The sequence below is a fragment of the Pogona vitticeps genome, chromosome 2, assembly GCF_051106095.1.
Source record: "Pogona vitticeps strain Pit_001003342236 chromosome 2, PviZW2.1, whole genome shotgun sequence".
NCBI classification, from domain to species: domain Eukaryota; kingdom Metazoa; phylum Chordata; class Lepidosauria; order Squamata; family Agamidae; genus Pogona; species Pogona vitticeps.
Genome location: NC_135784.1, coordinates 310,230,486 through 310,252,887, shown reverse-complemented (window position 1 = coordinate 310,252,887; position 22,402 = coordinate 310,230,486). Strand labels below are relative to the sequence as shown.

At 44.9% G+C, this 22,402-nt stretch overlaps 1 protein-coding gene and 1 non-coding gene across 6 annotated transcripts in view; both read left to right on the top strand.

The window, feature by feature from the left end:
* UBAP2 (ubiquitin associated protein 2) overlaps nt 1-22,402 on the top strand; it is a 104,771-nt gene that overhangs the window by 45,793 nt on the left and 36,576 nt on the right. For 4 of the 5 annotated variants that reach the window (XM_072993000.2, XM_078384172.1, XM_078384173.1 and 1 more), the window contains 9 exons: nt 2,906-3,059; nt 3,829-3,906; nt 8,839-8,893; nt 12,024-12,127; nt 13,902-13,954; nt 17,012-17,079; nt 19,138-19,330; nt 20,897-21,113; nt 21,518-21,798. In XM_072993000.2, the coding sequence (XP_072849101.2) occupies nt 2,906-3,059; nt 3,829-3,906; nt 8,839-8,893; nt 12,024-12,127; nt 13,902-13,954; nt 17,012-17,079; nt 19,138-19,330; nt 20,897-21,113; nt 21,518-21,798 (1,203 nt within the window). The remainder of the gene's footprint in view (nt 1-2,905; nt 3,060-3,828; nt 3,907-8,838; nt 8,894-12,023; nt 12,128-13,901; nt 13,955-17,011; nt 17,080-19,137; nt 19,331-20,896; nt 21,114-21,517; nt 21,799-22,402) is intronic. The other variant, XM_078384174.1, reaches the window with a different exon arrangement.
* LOC140705300 (small nucleolar RNA SNORD121A) lies at nt 19,601-19,683 on the top strand. Its single transcript, XR_012084728.2, has one exon. It is a non-coding gene; the product is annotated as a small nucleolar RNA SNORD121A (small nucleolar RNA).

Sequence of the window (22,402 nt, the reverse complement as noted above, 5' to 3'; positions counted from 1 at the left end):
AATTTTTTTAAATTAAAAAAAATGTGTGGATTTTTTTTTTCAATAAACTGCAATTTCACTAATTCTCGTAATTCTGATTTTGCTCATCAAGAGAGCAGGGCAGGATGTGATGCAGGATAATGAGGCTGTTCTCCCACCCCCCCCACCCCCAAATTCTTATTCTGTTATTTTTCTATCCCTCTTTTGGAATGCTGATACAATAGGAATAAACCCACAAGGGAGCTGTACTCTTTCACCCTCTTCTTTTTGGCTGCTTCGCTCATGTGTCCAAAAGAGTCCGAAGAGAAATGGTTCTCGGAGGCAGTGTCCCCGTGAGCAAGAACAGTGAAAAACCTCCTCAGACATTTAGCGTGAATTGTTTTCTGAGGTTGTCCGGTTGCCCTCTCTGTAGCTTCAAGCATCTATTGGCAGCTGTAGGAATTTGGTCTTCCAACAAAAGAGAGAAGAAATTATGTTCTTTTCTGGGAGGCTGAATGTTCTATTCAATGGGTTATAGATTCCCTTCTGTACATTTTCCCACATTTCTGAAGATAGAACTGGAACAATCATTTCCCTGACCCTTAAGGTCCAAAGATGGGCAGGTCTCTGAATGATTTCTTAGTATGAATCCAGCCCGGTTGCTGTCCTTTTATGAGGGACAAAAATGCCATTTTTAAACCTGGATCTGGAGTCCGATATCGGATAGCAGAGACATATACTGGATGAATTGTTGGTTGCAGCGCCTGTTCCAATGGGTAGGTGAAGTGAGATTATAGACACACTTCAGGACAGGAACCCTCCTAAGCTCGTTGGTGCAGTGAGACACGAAGCTTATGATCTCCCTCATGTTTCTTCTTTGACTACCCCGTGAGCCACATTCAAGCGCTTCCCCTTTCTCCGGAACCCTGTGGAGGCCCAAGTTTGAGGCTTTTGCGGGGTTCAGCAAGAGTTCTTTTGGGTGCAGGTTTGCGACAGAGTTCAAAGTGGCTGTTGGGTAGAATTGGCCGCACTGGAGATCAAATCAAGTTAGCTGAACTGATATCTGCTAGAATCAAATCATCAAGTGTGGTTCTGTTTTTCTTCACAAGTGTTTGCTGTTACGATTCAAGCCTGGCTCTTTAAGCCTCTCTGTTTTGGACAGAATAATCTGAATTAAGAACCCTGCCCATACCCTCCAGATATTTAAATTAGGGAAGCCAAGTAGACGTGTGTGCATTAAATGGTTTGCATGTTACTAACATGGACCATTGTCTTTCTCAAAGAAAGATCAGCCGGCCCCAAGTGGATAGAAATGTCTTTTTATGCCTCTTCCACTGCATTGTCGACCTACTTGGCTTGCCCCCTCCCTTCAAGAAACAGCTGGACCCCGTCTCCTTCCTTTCGTAGATCACTTGTCAGTGTCTGCTTAGGTCACAACTCTTGCACGGATGGCACACGGTTGTATTAGTCTAAACATGTTCTCCGTACTAGAATGTGCACATGAAACTCCTGGTCAACACTTCTGCATGTGAATCTAGGAGGCAACATTCTCCACTTCCGCATAAAACAAGAGTCAGTGGAGAATAACCACCGTGGTTCTAAAACTATGGTTTTGTACTGCATTCAGTAACGTCTTAAGGAGGCCAATGACGATTTACGAAGCAGTTCTAGAGTTAGTTATAAGGACATGTCAGATTTTGTTCTGTGTTTGCTTTGGTGGTCGCCATAGGCCAGCAGATATCTGTCGATAAAACTGACATAATACTTGCCTTCATTTGATCATAGAAAGAAAACAATGGGCAAATCTGCATGCAAGATTCATTATACAGTATCATTAACTCTGTGCCTTTTCCCCCTTTTTAAAAGGAATAAGCTGTCAGAGGGTCTCAGTAAGGATCAGAATTAGAGATGGGCATGGACCATGGTTTGGTCCAGTTCTGTAGCTGCCACGCATTTCCCTCCCTCCCTTGCTCTGGGCGATCCTCCGCTTGCCTCCGGCAGCCCGTGTTTGCCTTTCCCGGTGAGCCACCCACTCCGATGAGGAGGTGGGAGATAGGGGAGCCGTGGCACTGCCTTTGAGTGGGCGATTGCCTGGAAAAGGCAGGGGGTGGAAGCTGCTGGTGAGTGGGTGATCGCCCAGAGGGAGGTGGGGGAGGGCACCGTGCAGGGCCCGCAGAACAACACCTGGGCGAATACGGTGCCAAACCAGGCTGACCTGCCAAACCCCACCGTTCGTGTGCCTGTCTCTAATCAGAGTGACAGGGAGGGTGGTTTGTTTTGTTTTTTTAAAAAAAGATGGATTTGATTTCAATAATGATTTTAAAAATTTAAAAACGAGATATTTGACGATTTAAATTTTTTTAAAAAAAATCAATTTTAAAGTTTAAATTGTAATTTAAATCAATTTTTAAAAAACCATTATTTTTTGATCACCCTGGTGTTTTTATTGCCACCCATATTGTGGTGTTCTTCTCCCCCCCCCCCCCCGCCCCAACTGCTGCAGCTGCTGCACAATGAAGGAAGGAAGCTTGTTGAATGAAATACCAGCTTGGAGGAGGTTTTTCATTAGGCCTGTGTCAGGGACTGAGAAGTGTTCCCCCGTCTCCGTCTCTCTCGGGTGCCTCTCCCAAACAAACCTGCTGTTTACAGTTCTTGCTATTCTGTATGCACCATATTAAATCAGATATTTAATATTGCGTCGTTTCTCTGTAAAAATGCTGTAGAGATTTATTACATTCTGAAGATGTTGGGGCTCGTGGCCATAGGCGTGTGGCCTTGATGGATGCCCTCTCTAGGTACTTGATCCATCCGTCTTGCACACCTGAAAGGGCCCTAAAAAGTTTTCCCATAGAATTATCCGGGGGAATCAGTTTGCAGGTTATTCTGTAAGGCAAGTCTTTCGATCCCTTTTTGAATTGTTCTGTGTTTTCCTTCTCCCCCTAAATAGACTTCGTGGGAGACGGTGGGAGGAAAGAAGAAAAGTCTTGGAAAGGAAAGTTCAGAAAACAAAGAGAACAGAGAAAAGCGAGGGGACAGAGAAGTGAGCCGTGGACGGGGAAGTTCCAACAGACGAGGAAGAGGGGGCAGCCGTGGTCGAGAGTGTAAGCACAGGGCACCTTCCTCCTAGGAATGCCTTAGTTTGCCTTTAAGTTTGTAAAGGAGGAGTGTGTTTGGGGTGGGGTCGCCTGGTTGTATATTTGCTATAGGGTCTAGGGGGAAGAGCCATCGTTGCCCCTCCGTCCACAGATATGTTTCAACCCAAGGATTCGCCCTGTTTCCATACCATGTGCTTGGCCACGAAAACTGAATGCTGGCATATATTTTTATACATTTCATTTCTCTCTAAACCAAAAAAATGAGAAATTGGGGATGTATTGCTCTTATATGAAAAAGGAAGGCGTGGAATGTTTTATTTTATTTTGGTCACTTAAGGCCTGCTCCTTAAATCTTATTAAAAGCATCTCACAAGAATGGGAAAATACTGCGTACATGGGAATACACGTTAAAACAAGAGAACATTGTAAAAAACAGTGCAGCACAGCTTAAAGAGCACAACCCTTAAATATTTAGCTAAACGAAAGGAAGGACATTCTGCATTCCAAGTAGGAGCTGGTGGGAAGGTTTAATACCCATCCAAATGTTTTTGTGTAGGTTTCTCGGTGCTCCTAGGCTCGAGCCGACAGATAGCATAGCAGCTGGGCGTCCTAATTATTGTCCCTCATTAGAGCCAACTGCCGCTTTTGCAAGAGCTGTGCCCATGCCCAGCTGGAATATATCTGATCAGGGAGTCAGTATATAAACTTATTTTTTTTTTAAATTGATGGTCTAAGATGCATATACATTTTTCTGTCTCTCTCGTCCCTTATGTAGTTAGAGCAGAGGAGAATGGCGTGGATAACAGCCAAGGGGAGAGGCCTTCCGATCGTGGGAAACGTGGGAGAGGAAGAGGTAAGACAGCTCTCGTGTTCTGCTTTATCACTATTATTCAAGGATGGTGGTCACGTTTTACTGGAAGACAGAAAAATTATCTTTTCGACTACAGCTGTGCAAGTATCTCCAGTTCTTTGGCTGTGGAATTTGGGAGTTGTAGTTCCTGATTCACTTTTCTGTGTTCTGCATGTGACTTTTTTTTTTAAAGGTTCCTACAATAAATGACTTCAGTTAAAAGCCCCCAGATACAGAATGCTTTGGAACAATGTTATGAAAGGCAAAAAAGGGAGAGAGGGTATCTCGGTCTAACATTGCTCTTAGCATTTCCCTGACTCGGCGGTTGGGCCACACAGTCCTTGATGAACGCTAGGGTCTCTCATTCCTAATGACACTTCAGCAGACATGGCTGGAGATGCCCATTTTTTTTTTGTGCTGGACGGTTTTCTTGTTAATTGGGTGGATGGCTGCCTTTTCTTCAGAAATGACATTTGAGGCAGGTAGACCCTCCAGCGGTGGCTGCTTCTGTTCTCTAAGCTAGATTATGAATGCTGGTGACAAAACCAAACTGGGCAGCATGGCTGGCAGCACTGCGTCTGGAGCTCAAGGGTGACTTGAATTAGCAGAACACCTGCTGCACAGGTTTGATAGGAGTAAAGGTATGGGGAATGCAGACTGATCCATGATTTTGCCCAGCTCCTGTTATACCCATGGGGCTTGCCCGGGAGATGTTTCCATTCGGTTGTGCCCTGGATGGGAATGAAGGTTGGCTTTGTTCTCTTTTGGCCTTTATGACTCTGGCCTTAGTAGAGCTAAAGATAAAAAGGAATCCTTGGTTTTGGATATAATCAGATAGGAAAACAGGCATGGCCTGCCAGGAATTTGTATCTTGGTTTTATCTCTCAGTGCCAGCGAAACAGCCTTGAGTGGATTTTTAAAACTCTGCTCAGAATGGAATGCTGCGGTCTGGTTTGGTGTTGTCTTTTGATTTCTTTTGCATTGCAGTTTTATACAGGCGTAGTTGAACATGGCCTTGAGTTTTCCTCAAGGAAGACATAACACGGAGAGGGAACCAGGGTACTCTCCCTGGTCGTTCCATAACTTTTGTCAACCTTTTGTCTGGCTTGTTGATCTTCGGAATACGGTTCTCAGGCTGCAGAAGGGGCTTTTGGAAAAAGTGGGCTGTCCTTTCGCTGTTGAAGAGACAGGATTGGCAGTGGTCAAGTGGTTTGCAGGAGGTCCCTGTGCAGCCTCTCTGGCCTCTTCCTCTAAAAGGATCCGGTCGTGGGTGAACGTCTTTGAGTGAGAAAACAATGGAGTATTTCTCACCTGAGGCTGATACTTCCATCTTGCCTTTCACACGATATTGAACCATAGGTTCGCTAGGCCGCTCTCTGTGGGAGACTTCACAAAACAAAACAAACAAAAAACTGGTGTGAGGACACACACACCTACACACACACCCGGGCACCCTCTTGCTGTCTTAAAAGTGGCTCTTGTAGAAAAAGGAATTACCAAGGTAGATTTGAGAGAACTGGGCCACATTCATGAATTCCAATGTCCTTGAAGGGTACAAACAGGCCGGAGTTCCCTTGCCTTTGTCTTTGGAGTGTGGATGAGTTGCTGAGACACCTTTTCCCCACAGCTAAGCTGCAGGGCTGCTGACCCATTCGAGGGGACACTTTTCTTATGCGGAAAGAGAACTGTCAGCAAGAGAGCTCCGTACAGCTTGCCTGTGCTCCTCTTACCCCAAAGCAGATGTGTTTGTCATTTACAGAATATCCCAGGCATGTTTCTCCAACACAGCCTTGCTTCCTTGCCCCCCCCCCCAAAAAGTTTGTCTGCAAGCAGAAAACGTTCTACAGTTGGCTCTTGAAGTGAGAACAAAGGCATTGTTTGTTTGTTTGTTTGTTTTTGCTTTGGAACCAGAGATCAAGCCAGGTCACTGACAAAGGAAAGGCGTCTAGCCAGGTTCAGTGACCATATATTAAGACTCACAAGTGAGGGGATTCAAAGAGAAAAACAAACTTCAGAAGTGTTTCCTTGAGCCCCTTCTTCACCAAGAGACGGAGGGTGCCATCCGTTGCCCCTTTCCCGCTCTAGACGAGTGGGAAATGTCTCTTCGTCCTTGTGATCCAAGTGTGGGTGGGAAGGCAGAAAGGTCCTTGGCAGGTGAGATTTTATCTGAGGAGAAGCTCATCTTCCGTTGCCTGTTAACCCAAATCCTGTTTGATATTTAGATGTATGCAAGAGGAACGACAGGCGTGGCCACAGCAAAATGGTGGCTAATTTACGTCCTGCCGGGCATGCAGTTGGGTGGGTGACTGGCACCTCAGCTGTTAGCTACAATTAGCAGTGGCCTCTTCAGTTGTTCTTCAGATGTCAGTCAGTTTTGAACATTGAGGAAAGCAGTTGCGCTAAGGCAGAATATGTAAGAAAAACACAAGGTCACTTCCCAAGGAGCTATCTTAAGCAAAATGTATGCAAGTGTTTCTGAGTGGCCGCAGTGATAGAAGAAATACCGCTTGTGCGTCCATCTAGACAGTCCCTAGATTACTCACAACTATGAGGGTGTCTTCCCTTTGTCAACCATTAACCTGTATGGAGTTGGCATTCTCAGTTTCTACTTGCCTCTGCAATCACAATTTTTAAAAAACAGAGATTTTCCTAGGCTGCTAGGCTAAAGATTTCTGTTTTAATCTGTTTTCCTGGTTTAATCTTGGAACAGCAGAGCTGGAAGAACTGTATGGCTCATTGAGTCTAGCCTTACTGGCTAATACCCTTGAGTCCTCAGTGAAACCATTGCTGATAGTACTGGTTAGCTACATCATGATAGTAAGTAAGCCTTTCCTGGTGTGACTCAAGCCTATCATGAGAAGGACAAGCACTTCGTTGTTTTTGGTGCCTCTCTTAATGGGACGGGTGAGGAAGGAAGGACCAGAACTAGGGAGGAGTACAACCCCTGATTCCTAGACTCAGTAGCTTTCCCAGAAGGATACCATGGTTGGCGGTATCAAAAGCCGCCCAAAGATTTAAGAGCACCAGCAGGGTTACACTCCCCTTATTGGCCTCCCTTAAGAGATCGCCTTGCGGCGTGATCACTGCTGTCTCCATTCCGTGACAGGTCCTGAACCCCGGTTGAAATGGATCTAGACTATTCCTCTCATCCAGGAGCACCAGCAGCAACTGCTTAGCCACCACCAATCCGCTGTTTGCTTGCCGAAAAACAGGATATTTGCAGCGAGTCTATAGTTACTTAATTCGTCCATCACCATGTTGGTTTCCTTCGGAATAAGTCTTATTCTAGTTTCTTTTAAACAGAAAAGCATGTTGCTCCATAGGTTCGCTAGGCTGCTCTCTGTGGGAGACAGCACAAAACAAAACAAAACAAACAAAAAACTGGTGTGAGGACACACACACCTACATACACACCCGGGCACCCTCTTGCTGTCCTAAAAGTGGCTCTTGTAGAAAAAGGAATTACCAAGGTAGATTTGAGAGATGTAGGTCACATTCATAAATTCCAATGTCCTTGTAGAAGATCAAAGTGTAGCATGGGATTTCTTAGTTTTCTTGGTTTTCTTATCTATCTGGTATATAATCAGACAGTTTGTTTTGTCAAAACTGACCTCAGTAAACTAGCGCTTCTGGCAAATTCAGGCCCTGAAAGGCTAAGCAACTTGTATTTCCTTATTGCTAGGATGCCGTCAGTACTTTGAATGCCCACTTGCAGGGTGATCGTTTTCCCACCAACTTGGTAGCTTCCGAGGAGGTGCTGATATGCATTGGTCATCCTCCGTTCGCCATTTCCTTTGGTTCTTCCACCATCACCACTTCACAACTCTGATCTCAGAATAATCCAGCCGCTGTCTTCTCGACAGCTTTCACGGCCAGGATCCCATGGTTGTTGCAGGTTTTCCTGGCTGTTTGGCCATGTTCTTAAGGTAAGAACAACGTAAGAACACAGCCAAATAGCTCGGAAAACTCGCAGCAACCATCAATCCAGCTGCTGCTTAAGAACTGAAGTCATTTGCATTTACTGACTGCCAGGATGTTAATGTAATCAACACCTCGAATGTTGACTGCCTGTTTTGATGCTGTCATCACCTTGGGAATTCATTCCCAGGTGTTAGCAATCTGCCGTTTCCATCTTCCGTATCTTGTTTCAGTTGGATGTTCCCATCGGCACACGGTGTGCCCAGAGTGTAAGCCTGTGACCCAGACTTTTGGGTCTGTTTATGTAATCCATGAAGGCTCCTAATGAAACAGATTCACTTCTCATAGTGGTGTCACAATGCAGTTGCTTTTGCACGTGTTTTAATTAGAGATGGAGGTATTTGTATTTGTATACAAGTACCCCTGCACAGGTAGACATAACGAGGGTCCTGCTCCTTGGGGCCAGACTGTCCACACACCTCCGCGCTCCCTTCCTGTCTCTCCAGAGTGCTCGGTCAGTGAGCCATTCTTCAACCTGGCATGAATGCTCGTCGTCCTGCCTCCTGCCAGGAGTGCTTAATCAACCGCGAGCTCCAGAGCGCTAGGAAGGGAGCGCGGAGCACGTGGCAGCAGCGGATCGGTGAGTGGACCGTCCGGCCCCAGGGGGCTGGACCCTCGTTATGTCCACCTGTGCAGGAGTATTCGTATTCGAATACCCCTGCATCTCTACTTTTAATCTTTGTAACTGGGGTGGTCCAGCCATGGTTTCCCCCTCTTCTTAATAGTTGCAAAAGAAGCAGAGAGCGAATAAGAGTCTTCCTAGAATTGTTAACCTGGTTTTACTTATTCATTTTGTGTTATGTTCCTTATGAAAGGGTAGAGTGACTGGGTGACTGGCATTTGCTAAATATTTCTAACTCAGGAAGACTTCTCTTCTGGAAACCAGGAGTTGCATGTACAGGGTTTTTCTCCCCATGCTCTATCTTTAAATGAGGCTTTCCTCCCACTTTCCTCTAGGATTTGGACGTGGCAGAGGAAGAGGAACAGGGAGGTTTTCAGCCCAAGGCATGGGGTAGGTTTTTCAGAGTTTGCTTGGTGGAATGTTAATCTGTGAGCTGGAACGGTGAACAACCTGTCGGCACAGCATAGCTTTCATCCCAGGGACGGGAAGCTTGATAAAAAGGTCATCATCAGTAAAACCTAAAGTCTGAGCGAAATGAATTTACCTCCATTCCGGTGTGCTAAGGCTAACTCTCCTGAGTAGTTCAAGAAAAAAATGTGCAATGACAGAGGGACCGATAAAATAAATAAAATAAAAATAAAATAATCTCAAACAACTAGTTAGTTTCTTGCAGTATAAACACAAGACAAGAATTCAGGAAAGGCAGAATGAGCTGGGCCTGTTTAGCCTTGAGAAAAGAAGACTGAGTGAAGATAGGAGAGCACTCTTCAAAGACTTGAAAGACTGCCATACAGAGGAGGGGCGGATTCTGTTCTCAGTCATCCCAGAGTGAAGGATGATTATGTTTTAGCATGATTCAGGAGACTGAAGCATCAGTCTTCTGAATCATAACAAACATACAGAAATAAAATATAATGTTTATGGTTTTTCCCACCCACTCATGCTTATACCCGAAAGAATGATTTTGCTTTTCAGAGAAAGAGTAGTACAGGTGAATGGGAAGTTCTAGACGTTTATTTTATTGAAAGAAATTAAAGAAGCATTTTCTTATATAATGAGTGAATAAATCATGTCATATATTTAGCAATATTTACTTTTAAAAATAAGAATTTTAAAAGCTAGTTAAACTTTGGCCCCTTTCCAATTTGGCCAATTTAATATCTGCTTCCCCACCACCAAATTGTCCATTCTAGCACAAGCCAAAGCAGAGCAGCAAAAAAGTTGGATGAAACCCACAGACTGTGTATAAAATTATCTTGATTATAAATATTCTAGTCACGATTCACTGAGGTGCCTTACATTAAGAAATGTTAAGAAGAAACTGTTAAGGAGCTGACATCCAGATCAATTAATCTGTCAGATCCAAAAAGCAGCTACCTGAGAAGGGATGGCAGCTACCCACCTCCGCCCAGAAGCGTTTTTAGCAACTGTTGGGCATTCAGGAACCTTTGTTTTCGCACTTGGGAATGAAAATGATGACTCATTGTGACTATTATGTCGGCTGTCGAGTCACTGTGCATCTAATGAAGTGGACAGTAGTCCATGAAAACTGAGGCTATGGTGAGAGCCAGAGATTTCAGGGTGCTTCACATTTTTGTTTTTCTTCTGCCATCGAGTTGCTCTCAGACTTCACAACCCAGCCTTGTATGAGCCTGCCTTTATTGTCTTAAAGCAGCAGGCAGGAGAAAGACAGGACGAGTGGAGATCAAGAGTTAAAAGGACGACTTAAGTTCATTTACTCCAGCTACACTGTAGTTGAGGGTTTCTGAAATTACATCCTCTGCTGGCCGTAGTGGATGGGCCACTTTTTGGCGCCATCTGGCAGTGTCAAATTATTTGTGCGTTCGCTTGCAACACTCCTTTTCTGCACAGTTCACGTTTGCCAGCCTTGGTGCACACAGACATGGCAATATGAGCCGTATCAGACTAAGTGACAGTTCTCAGACACAAGCAGATGTTCCCCTTAAGAAGACCAGGAGTGTCAAATCGATGGCCTGTTTAAACGGCTCCCTCATTCCCTGACTTCTTTAGGTACTGAAATCAGGAAGGAACCTTGACTATGCATAGACTCTGTATATATAAAGAACATCCCCAGATGTGGATCTGGATGTTCAGAGCAGTGTTGCTGCTGTTTGGGTTATTGCATCCATCACCTTTGACTCACTATGCAACTGGCTTGACTATACACACTTCAAATTAGTAAAAATACAAAACATACATCTAAAATGACTTTAATATTTTTATGATGGCACTATTGCTGGCTTTCGTGTTAACTGGTTGAAATCTAGTAGCACATCTTACAGCCTGAAAGGCTGATGACATCACCAGCTGCAGCAGTTTTTTTTAGAAATTAAAAAGTTCTGATCCTTTCCCCTGAAGGACCTTCATGTTCTCTTGGGTTCTCTTTCGTTGTGGGGGAGCTGTGGGATAGGGTTTTATGTCTTTAAATTGCTACTGCTCTAAAATTATCCTAGTGGTGCCAGTTTTTTGGAAATTAAATCCTGTTAACACTAGCTGGCTGTGCCTCCTAAACTAGCTTGAGCTTCTGAGTGCTTTTCAGAGCCAGCTGCCTTGCAGGAATCCAGATGGAGCTCTGTAGAGGGCATGAAAGGAGTACGCTGGGGCTTCCTCCAGGAGGGGATATCGCTGGCACTAGCATCAATGAATGTCTGTTTCCCCACCCCACCCCACTCAGGTATCACTTGTCAATCCTGCGTTGAGCCAGCTGTAATCCCACCCCTAAGCAAGCCAACGTCAATCTTAAAGGAGAGACAACCATCAATCTACTTGACATCCAGTCCTGTGATCAGAATATTTCCCCTCTTGGTGGTATGGTGCTCTGAATCATGGAGAATCTGTTTAATATTCCCCTGTGTCTTGCTCTGAGCCAAAATTGGAAGTACCGCTGCACTCCTGAAATGACCTCTTATTTAGCAGAAACCAGCACTGACATACATGCCAGAGAGTTGTTACACAGTAGTTAATAGCAAATATATTTTTAACTGATGGTTTGCTAAAGCATGCTTTGTTCTAGAAAACACACACACACACAGGCAGTTGGTTGATCTCTCTAATTGATGTTTTGTCTGGCATCCTCTATTTCCCCCCCAAAATTTCCACACCTGTTGTCTGACATCCTTCAAAATGAAAACTCTGTTAAATTATACATGTAGAGCAAACATGGTGTGTCCCATTCTGTCTTACGAGTAAGAGCCATCTTACTGAAATAGCTGGATTAAAAAATTGTGTGTCCTGTTCTGCACCATCAGCATTTTGCCAATCCTGTCAATGGAAGAGCTTTCTTTTTTAAATTTGTCAGTGTGCAAGTTTCCCATTCTATCTATCTGTGGAAGAGCTTACATTTCCACATGTCAAAACAAAGACACCTGAGGTTGAAAAACCCACTGAGCTTCCATAGGTCAAGACGCCTGCCTTCTGAGACAGTTCTATAGGCTCAGTTTAAGTTTTTAGAGTTTTTTTTAGATTTCGGAGTTTCTCAACTTTTATTTTTTATTCGTAGGACATTTAACCCTGCAGATTATACAGAATCTTCTGCCACGGATGGCTTTGGAAGGAAACAAGACTCCTGGGAGTCTGGACAGAATGATGGAGATGATGGTACAGGTGCGGTAGTGCCACAAAATTGGAATTAAAAACTCACGAGAAATGGGTCTTAGCAGAATTTCGGAAAAGTGTATCCTGAGAAGTGTGGTTTTGTGGGCTCCTGAGCTTGTGTGCCAGGAAGCTTTAGAAAAAAGAAAAATAAACAACCTGGAGGCAATATCGTGGGAATATTGTGTGCAGGTTGCATTTTCCACAACCTACCCTAGCACCTTTATACTCTGAATTTCCCTTGAAGTATTTAAACGGTGTGTTTACCCTTACAATGAAACAGGTCTGTCAACCAGTGTGAATTAGAATGGAAAACATAGATGTTTTCCTGACAGCAAATCACATTCCTGTTGGATATTTTGTGGTATGTGGCAGGGACGATATGCAGGAGATCCTTGTGTGATTAGCAAATAACTAATGATTATTCACAACTGAAATGAATATGCAAGGATTTGTATTTCTACGTATGTGAGTGTATGTGGTTTGTCAGGCCACGGAAGAATGCCAGGTTGCAGGACTGCCAGCGTGGAGGTGTTGTGGTCGCTCTACTTTAGTGGATTCAGCCTGCTTCCTAAGCTATAAATCTGCGGTCTGCAAGTGAAGTCCTGAGAAGGTTTAATGTACATATGGGCACGAAATGGCGTTCCGTGGTTTCTGCCGCTTCGTTTTTCAGACAGACCTTTCACTCATGTGTTGTCAGTAAGAATAAAGGAAGAAAAAATTTTAAATTAGTTTAAGGTGGTACATGACTCCAGTGAAATTTAAGATAATAAATTCAGATTATTCTAAGGCCTGTTGGAAATGTGATGAGGAAATTGGCACATACTATCATATGTGGTGGGAGTGTAAATTGGTTCAGAAATTTTGAAAATTGATTTTTAAGGAAATATGTGATATATTTGGAAAAGATATCAAACTTAATTCTAAAATTGCTTTGCTGTCAATTTTTGGTAAGGTAGAACTTGATTATTGTTCAAAGGAATTGATTTCTATCTTATGACAAGTGCCAGAATATTAATAGCTAGATTCTGGAGAGATAAAAATGATATTAAATTAGAAGATTGGTATAATGAAATATGGGACATTGCGTTAAATGATAAATTGACGACTGAACTTAAAGATGAAAAGAGGGGAAATAAGTTTAAATATTTTAATGCTATTTGGGGTAGATTTATTGAATTTGTATTAGTGAAAGGAAAGGGGAAAGCCTCTAAGCAACAATCAGTACAATTTTGGAAAGGAGGTTTGTAATAAAACAAAGGCTCCTGTGGGTATGGGGGTGCTCGACTTCAAAACGAACAGCCACGAACTGCCACGTGGGCAGTTTATGCCCCTCTCTAGTTTAGAGTCATCTTTAAGTTTCTGGCCTTCATGATGGCCAAGGGATCCTTAACTGGTGTTGTGGAAGGAATTGTTGCATATCCTGGAGAACATGAGTATTTCTCATGGTGCAGTGTCATTGTCCATTTTTCAGGCTGCTGTTGACTATGGGGAGCAGTGTTGACTTCTCTTTTGTCCCTGAAACATTCCTGCTTTTTGCTCAGGGTTGACTGTGAACAGTAAGATCAGTCAAAACAAACAAACAAACAAACAAAAAACAAAAAAATAAATAAAACGAGCAAAGTGAAAGAAACCAGTTTGCCCTACTGCCTTGAATCTTCTGCTTCGGTCCTTTTCCTTTAAGAAGCCACATGTCTCTCGTGTTAGGAATGAAGCTGTTAGAAACAGAGATACCGCATCAGGATCTGTGGGTGGATAACATGTCTCTTTTCTTTCATTGTTACAGGAGCGTGGAAGAACTCGATAGAAGAATGGACAGCTGAAGAATGGAATGAAGATGTAAGATATCGGCTCTAGGGGAATCTTTGGGTCCATGTTGTGATCAGTGATGGTCATTTCCTGCTGAGCAGATTCTCTTACCAGATTCTGACATGCCCCTTTTAACATTGCTGGCCTTTCCTTCACTTTACTCTTGGAATGTTGTTCAAGCATTCATTTTAAAATAATAATCACCGTGCAGACTGTTGCCTATGTTACCTAGTCTGGGTGTGTTAAAAATTCTTTGAAAGGGTGCACTTGAACAGTATCCTGCCTTCGATGGAGTTCTTTCTGGTGAAGAAGCAGTTTTGCAAATTGCGAGTACCGTTCTTGGCCTCTACATACAAGGCGGTGCCTCCTGAGTCCTTTTCAGAGCTCCATGTATATATGTTGCTGCCTACAGTAAGAATGGGATTCCCAGCGTGGTGTATTGGATAGAGTGACAGAGAAGGAGTCTGGAGAGCAGGCTTCCAATCCCAGCTCAGCCACGGAAGGAGAGCAAGGAGTCTGGCATTTGAAAGGGTAACAGGTTTTATTTCGCTTTTCTGGATTAAGACCTTCTCCGTCCTGCGTCTGATGAACTGGGCTACCGTCTATGAAAGCTCGTGTCCAATAAAACTGTTTAGCTTTTCCAAGGCCAGAAGACGCTTTGTTGTTTTTGCTGCAGTAGCCCTAACATGACTGTTCTGGCCCCATCCAAGGTATTTGCAACATGGAAATACTTGTTGAGGTTTTTTTTTTAAATGCAGTAATCTGTCTGCAGTCCATCTGTTTCCAGCAAGGAAAAAATATCACAAGCAAGGGATGAAAGTCACAAGCCTCTGCTCTGCCTATTCTGGGCCCTTAATATTCAGGGGCAACTGGAGTTGAAGGCGCACAACCTTCCTCCCCTGTTATAAAGCACCTTATACGTGTGATGAACGGCTAAGCCAGGTTCCTTCCGGACAGATGACCCTGGCCAAGAGAGGTTCGAGGCAGCCGTGAGTGAAGCCTTTGCGAAACAACTGGCAACGGCAGCTCGCGAGCAGCTGTTTGTTTCCAGGCGCTTGCCAGCCAGCCAGCCAGCCAGCGAGGGATTTTGTCGTTGTTTGCTGTCATGACGGGATTGGGCTCTTGCATATAGCTACCCAGAAGCGGATTAAATAGCTTCCCAGAAGCCCCAGATAGCAGTGGTCTCCGTGTAACAGGAAACGTTTCAGCTGCTGGTCCCGTCAGGTCATCTGGTGAATGCCACGGTTCCAGGCTGGGGGCTCTCCAAGCAGTGGCCCCGGCATCACTGTTTCTGGAGACTCCGCTCTGGGCTGCAGGAAGGCCGCCCCCCCCCCCGAAGTCTGACCTTCCTTTCCAGTGCACCCTCCTCTTTTGGGCGCATACTGTGACACATTTCACAGTGCTGCACAGTTAACACACATCCGTGATGCAGGCCAGTTGCTGGTCCTTTGGGCACGCCAGGGGGCTCTTCCAAAGTCTTAATGCAAGGATTGGCGGCGCTCCGTACCCCTCCCGTCCCCTGCCTCGCCATTGGTGCAGCTCGTGAGATGCCATCTCCCTTTGGAAAGGAGGCATTCTGGGATGTGTCCAGGTGTCACAAGGCTCCTTGAAATAAAAGAGGAGCCTCCTCATTCAGAGTTTGAAAACTGGCTGCTTCTTGACCGTGTCTCTTTGACACACCTGTCTTAAGGAATAGCCCCTGACCGCCTGTTGTCTTTACTTGACCTCCTGGTCGACTCCGTGTCAGGCTCTTGTAGCCCTAGAGTGAAGCGCAGAACAGTAAGAACCTGGTGATGCAGAATTATGCAAGCTAGAAAGCCTGTTAATAGTACAGTATTTGGTTTGGTGAGTAGACATACATTTTGTAGCGCCCAGCGATTGGGGTTGTGGCCTCAATACGCACATCCCAGAGCCTTCCACTTGTTGTTGTGCTCTCCCTTGGAGAACAATATGGAGAGTTTTCTCAAGAGGTGCAGGTTTCCCTTGGGTATGGCCAGCTTATGCCTGGATGGTGCTTCTTTTGGTAGCCTGTGTACTCTCTTAAAATTTTGAAAAAGTTTTAGTGTATCTCTTGTGCAGGATTTATGGTGTTTCCCTACTGAGGTAGAAGCGACTTGAAGAACACCTTGTTTGCATATAGAAGGTATTAGGGTCACATTCATGGCCTCTTTGAATTTTAAAAGCACTTCAGTCTCTCCCTGAAGTCACTGGGAGAGGCTGACAACCGAAGTCCAAAGTAAGTCGTGCTGGACTTTAGTGGAAGCAACCAACCGTTTCATCTCAGCATCGAGCCTCTCCATCTGTAACCTCCAAGCTGGGCTTCCAGGGAGCCAGATCTTCTTCCATCTGTGGCCGCATAGTCTTGATGCAGGGGAAAACATGGATACGCATCACTCCTTCTGTAGCTATTACCCACCTAACAGGTCTATTTATTTACATATCAATCTATCAAAGCATTGCCAGCCTGTCCTGTACCCCCTGAACTGAGAATGGGATAAAACCAATAGAATTCCATTCAAACCATCGAAATATGTGCCAACATTTTAGCCCAAATCACGATCTTGCTAAGGGCAAAATGCTCGAGTTGAACAGACAGGTTTTAATTTTTGCACCAAAACAAATGCAGTCTAGATGCCAATCAGACATATCCCTCCCCCCTTTGCTCTTACATGTATTTTAATGAGTAAGTGGATGCCATATTCACGGAGAGGCCTTAACTAAGAGGCCTTTTAAATGTGATTTTTCTTGATTTTTGAATATATATATGAGTTTTTACTTCCAAGGCTGTTGCTTGTTTTCCAGGCGATCTTTCATGCGCTCCTCAGGGCCCTCCCATCTGTGTGTGTTCTGGGGAAGTGTGGGGCTGACTAACCCTCAGTCAGGAGAACCTCTGCTTCACAGCACTGCTGATCTCGTGATAGCATTTTTTTTTTTTTTAGTGGCTGTAGATGGAGGCAAGATAAATTGGGCTTCATTACGAGACCGTTCAATCTCCTTCAGCATGACATTTCTTGTATTTCTCATTTTTTTCCTTTGAAAGAATAGTTCTTAAAACAACTGACGCCTCGTTTCTCTCCTTCTTTGAAGCTTTCGGAAACCAAGGTCTTCACTGCTTCGTCTGCTCCAGCCGAGAATCATGTTGCCGCCGGTCAAAGGTACAGCCCGCTCTGCTTCCTTATGCTGCATTTGGAGAAGGGGGTCTCACAACCTAGCCCGTAGAGTGTGCCATTGTGCGTTTGCAGGTGTTGGTTTACCATTCAGCAAGGGGCTCTGTTGGGTCTAAGAGTAGGATTTAGACCCTGGGAGATGCCGTGGAGTGGCTTCCTGCCAGCCTTTTAACCTGCAGGCGAATTAAATGAGAGCCCGTCATAAGAACGGGTGTTGCCGTGGTGTAAAAGGTGGAAGTCAACAAGCGAGGGTTCCGTTCTGGAGCAGATTGGTCTCATAGTTTGCGGAGAAGGACTGAGGAATGCAGCTGGCCCACTCACTATATGTGGTTTGCGTGTACAGTCTCATACAGTCGTGTAGCAGGCTACAAGCCAGAGATGGACAACCTATGGCTCTTTGTGCTTCTTCCCACACACAATCACCCGGCTGCTTTTTCTCCAGAATCCAGCATTTTCTGGGCTGTAGAGGAAAAAAAAAACTCACCCTTCTCCTGTCGTTGGTGTTAGTGGTGCTGGGAAGGAATTCCATTTCTTGGGAAAGGGTTTACTTTCCTTCCTCTCACGACCCCAAAGCAGCTGGGATCACTGCGTCTGTGCTGATATTCATAAATGGGATCGTTGGTGGGGTGCTTTCATCTGCTCCGTCCCATTGACAAACCACCCAAGACAAACCCAAGGAAGTAGAAGGCCGTAGGAAAAGAGGAAAGCTGAACAGGAGATGAATTGACTCAGCAGAGGAAGCCGCCGCCTTGAGTTTGCAAGGCCTGGGCGGCACCGTCACGAATAGGACTGTTTAGAGGTGGTTAATGCGTTGAGTTGTTTTAAGGCACCAGTGACTTGGTAGCACATAAACACTGTGGAGACCAAGAGGGGGGGTGGAAGAAGCAGAGAGCACTACATTCTAACCTTCAGAGTTTTCTGTTGTGTTGGCAGTAGACATCCTTCAGCATCCTCCATCCTTTCCTCTTATGAGTGAAAAAAAACCACAACCAACCCATGTAGAGCAGAAATTTTGGGGGACTAACTTACAAGAGGAGTAGAACTCTCTTTGTGTGGGTGTGCAACTGAGAAACTACTATGATGAATATATGCCCGACAGGTGGGGGACAGCATTGAAACGAAAGGATCAGGGGCAGGAAGGGTCTCCCTATCTCTTCCTCGTGGCTGTTATGTATTGGTATCTGTAAGCCTCTTCTTTCTCCCAGTCTTAGTGGCCTTTAGTTTCCTTTCTCTCCTGTGTGCCCGAGATAATGCTTTTTAAATCATCTGAAGAACTCAGTTCTGGAAGAAAGATAAGAACATGCCTAGAACAGAGAGAGACGGCTCACTCACCTTCCAGGACTGACTTAGTCTTTTCATATTTCAGAATAATAGCATTATTAAAGAGGTGGCTGTATTGTGGTTTTGCACTGCTGGAGTTTGTAAACCTGACCTGTAGCTTAGCTTGATTTTACTCCAAAGGTGCCCAAACCGTACCTCTTTTCATGCCCTCAACCACTTTCAGACAGACCCCATTCCTCCTCCTGCTGCTCTTTGGAGGGATGAATGGATAAGCTGTGCTTGCATTTTCCTCCCCTAGCGATGATCGAAAAGGAAAGAGGACCTCCAGATGAGGAGAAAGAGGCTAGCTAGGATCTGTGTGAGAGTTCTGGTGTGTGCATGATTGCAGGCCTCAGGGCCGTAATGTTTTTGACTCCCAAAACATGCCACTGATCACCATATGTTTCCTAACAAGGCTTTCACCTTTATAAAAGAGTGACTTACATGGACCCCACATTTTGTGTGTGTCCGTGTGCGTGTGTGCGTGTGCGTGCGTGCGTGCTTCAGAGCTGGTAAAGTGAAATGTCCGGAAGAATTCCCAGTGTCTGGAATCTCTTTCGGGGCTGTCACAAGAGGGGGCAGCCACTTTTGTGTGTGTGTGTGCATTGCCTGGTTCTACAGTGTGAGTTGAAGCTCCTGAATCCATTTGGGATTTCCCCATTTGTCTAACTCCATGTTTCCTTTATTTTTGTCTTGACCTTTCATCACTCTTGTGCTCCAACTTAGCATCGACCTGGTTGCCCTGCTTCAAAAGCCGGTGACTTCTGGCCAAGAAACGGAGGGGAACTCCTTCGAGGCATCCAAGCAGCAGAACTTTGGGCAAGCTTTGGTCTTCACGAATTCCCAGCACAACTCCTCTCAGATGGCCTTGGGAGCCAGTAACGCAAGTGCCGTGAACTCCTATTCTCCCCAGAGCCGGGTAACGTTGCCCTTTGGGTTGATAAAAAATACTGAGCCTTCTTCTTTGTGCATGGAATTCCTTTGCAGTCTTCCCTTGATGTTGGCAGAAGGTTAATTAAGTGGCTGTGGAATATGATGTAGAGTGGAGCCTTTCCTGGCCAAGACTGACCTCTGTGTTTGCAGTCCTCTATGGGAAGCCAGTCTTTGCCTTCCCAAAACGTTCCCTTGCCATCTTTTCACCCCCTTCTGAAAGGACCTGGTTTTGTTCATGGAGTGCAGAGCAGTTCCAGGCCAGATGACTGTGATGTGATCTTTCCAAGCACATATCTGACTGCTCCATGTGGAAATCAAGTATTCCTGAGTCTTCTGGCCTTATATAAGAATTGCTTTGCTGGTAGGGACAGATACCGGCTTCCAATAAACGAAGAATATTTTACCATATTCAAAACAGCTTTAATAATAACTCTGACTTACCTATCTATGATTTGGTTTGAATTTGATTTGGGGTTTGGATTTGACTTGGCACAACTCTGGACAGTTTTCAGGTCAAAACTTAAAACACTCAAGAGAGCACATAAGAAGCTGTATGGTGATACACAACAGTAATTCCATCATAAATATAAATAACCCTGTAAAATCTAACCTTCGTACAATTTAACTGCATCCAGCAGTAAAGGCAGCTTTCCATTTTCACCTGTTTCTTGAAGATAAGGAGTGAAGGAGTGTGGTGTAGCCCTGGTGGTGTCATGTTGTAGAGACTGAGGGCCACCTAAGAACAAAACAGCATGTGAAAGGATACTGTTGTGAGTGAAATTTAGAGGGAATAAAAGAGGTGTTGCCATAGTGGTAGAATAGCCGCCCAGAGTGGTAGAATATACCAGATGGGCGGGATATAAATTGAATGAATAAACAAACAAACAAACAAATTTAAAAAAATAGTCTACAGAAGTATAAGGCACTTGACGGGTGGGGAATCATTGCGTTTCCTCCAAATAAAGCAGGGAAACAGGAAACCTGAGCACCTCAGGGGTCTCTCTGTGGCCTTAAGGCCCCCCAGCCATCCCTTTAGAATGTTTAAACATATATATTATATTTTATAAAAAAAAATCTGTTCTACTCCTTGAAGCATCCGAGAGAACTTAGACCTTAGAACACACCAGAATGCTTCGCTGTTTTGGCTACAACATTGAACACTTATGGCAACCCTTTTCAGGGTTTTCTACGTAGAGAGGACTCAGCACTTACAAAATGCGTATGTAATTTGGACTGTTGTGTTCCATTGTTAGGTAATTTCTAAGTTTTAAAAATACGCTCCCGGGAAATCATGTCGTATCATTGTCAAACATTAATTATTTTAAAGTATTTTCAAAATTAAAAACAGATGACAAACATTTTCTGTAAGGCGTTCCTCTATTCTTCTTTTCTGGGAATAAAATACCCTTTCAGAAGTGGTGCCCAGTAGAATTATTTTTGATACGCAATTTTAATTGAAACCCGTTTGAAGTATGTGTCACTGTAATCAGTATGAAGTGTAGTCTGTGTGTAATCTAATCAGCTGTGTCCCCCCCCCCTTTCTTCCGCCTAGTCTTCAGTCCTCTGTTCTGGATTTGGAGAGCTTGGTTCTACGAAACTGGCCAACTCCACTGGATCTCCGATCTTAGAGCAGTTGAAATCCCCAAGTTTGAGCCAGTTCACTTCACAAGGTTCTCTCACTACAAACTCCCCTGTTTCCACAACGGCATCATCATCATCCTGGGAAGGGAAGCCTTCAGTTTCACAGTCTTCTATTCTCAGTCAGTTTGGTAAGTGTCCAGATCATGGAAACAAGTGGAAAACTGGGGGGGGGGGGGAACGACACCTGCACTGCTGCATAATGGGATTTGCTAAGGCAGCGCTGGAAACAGTGGGTAGAAACTTAGGATAGTCATGATGGCTAAGGGAGTTACCTTGCACATGTTTGGTCTTCATTGATTTTGGAAGCTAAGACTGGATCACGCCTCGTTAGTGTAGGAAACCCGGGGGCACCCTTGCTGCCAGGTAGAGTTGGCAAATACTGGAATACGTGGGCTGCTTTTCTCATTCACTCTAAAACCGCTTCTTGCGTAATCCAGAAAGAATTAACCTTTCCCGGCTGTGTCAAGGGTGGGATAGTCTCCTTCCGTTTCTCCTGCATCATCCTCGCCTTGTTTGCTAACGGTTTTCCTAGACTTCAAATCTCAACCTGAGCCATCCCCAGTCCTGAGTCAGCTGACGCAGCGGCAGCAACAGCAGCAGCAGCAACCGACGGTCGCACCTGCCCCACCTCCTGGACTAGAGTCCTTCACTCAGCAAAAAGCCCGAGAGCCGTCGCCAGTGGACAACTCCATAGCGGTCAGCAAAATGCTGCACCTCCCGAGCTTGTCTGCAGAGAGCCAGGTGGCCTCCCCGCATCAAGTGCAACAGAAACAGATCAAGCTGCCGAAACGAAGGATACCCCCGGCGTCTAAGGTGGGTTATGTGGCAGGGACCCATCCTGAGATTGTTAGGTTGGTGGCCTGGAGGTCAAAGACTGTCAGCTGGAGGGAGAATCCCCCCGTGCACGGCGATGAATTGAGTAAAATGAACAGCAAGGTAGCTGTTGATTTAGGCAGGAATGACTGCTTGCTAACAGAAGATTATGCCCATCTCTACTCTGTCTCTAACACAACACATTTTGCAGCATCTCAAAATCTCAAAAACAAGAGGTAGGTTTATGAGAGAGGACAAGGGGCCATTTTGGTTCTAGCGCTCATGCTTTGCCTGGAAAGAAACAGCAATGTATTTATTTACTTACATAGGCATCCTTCAGTCTAGAGAGACTATGGTAACATGCTCTGAATCAAGGAGTGTCCTCTCCAGAGCATGAAGCCTGGGTAAAGTAATATGGAGGATAAGCTGTTACCCAAGCAGCAGATCCCCCCTCTCCACATTGCTGAAATGGTCCAATGGAAAGGCAAGAGCCAATACGACTGGTTCCAGCAACGTCGCAGGAGTTGGCAGAACGACACGTGCTGCCTTCGGGACTCCAGCTCCAGATTTTGTCTCTAGGTTAACTCCTGAAGCCTTTTCCATG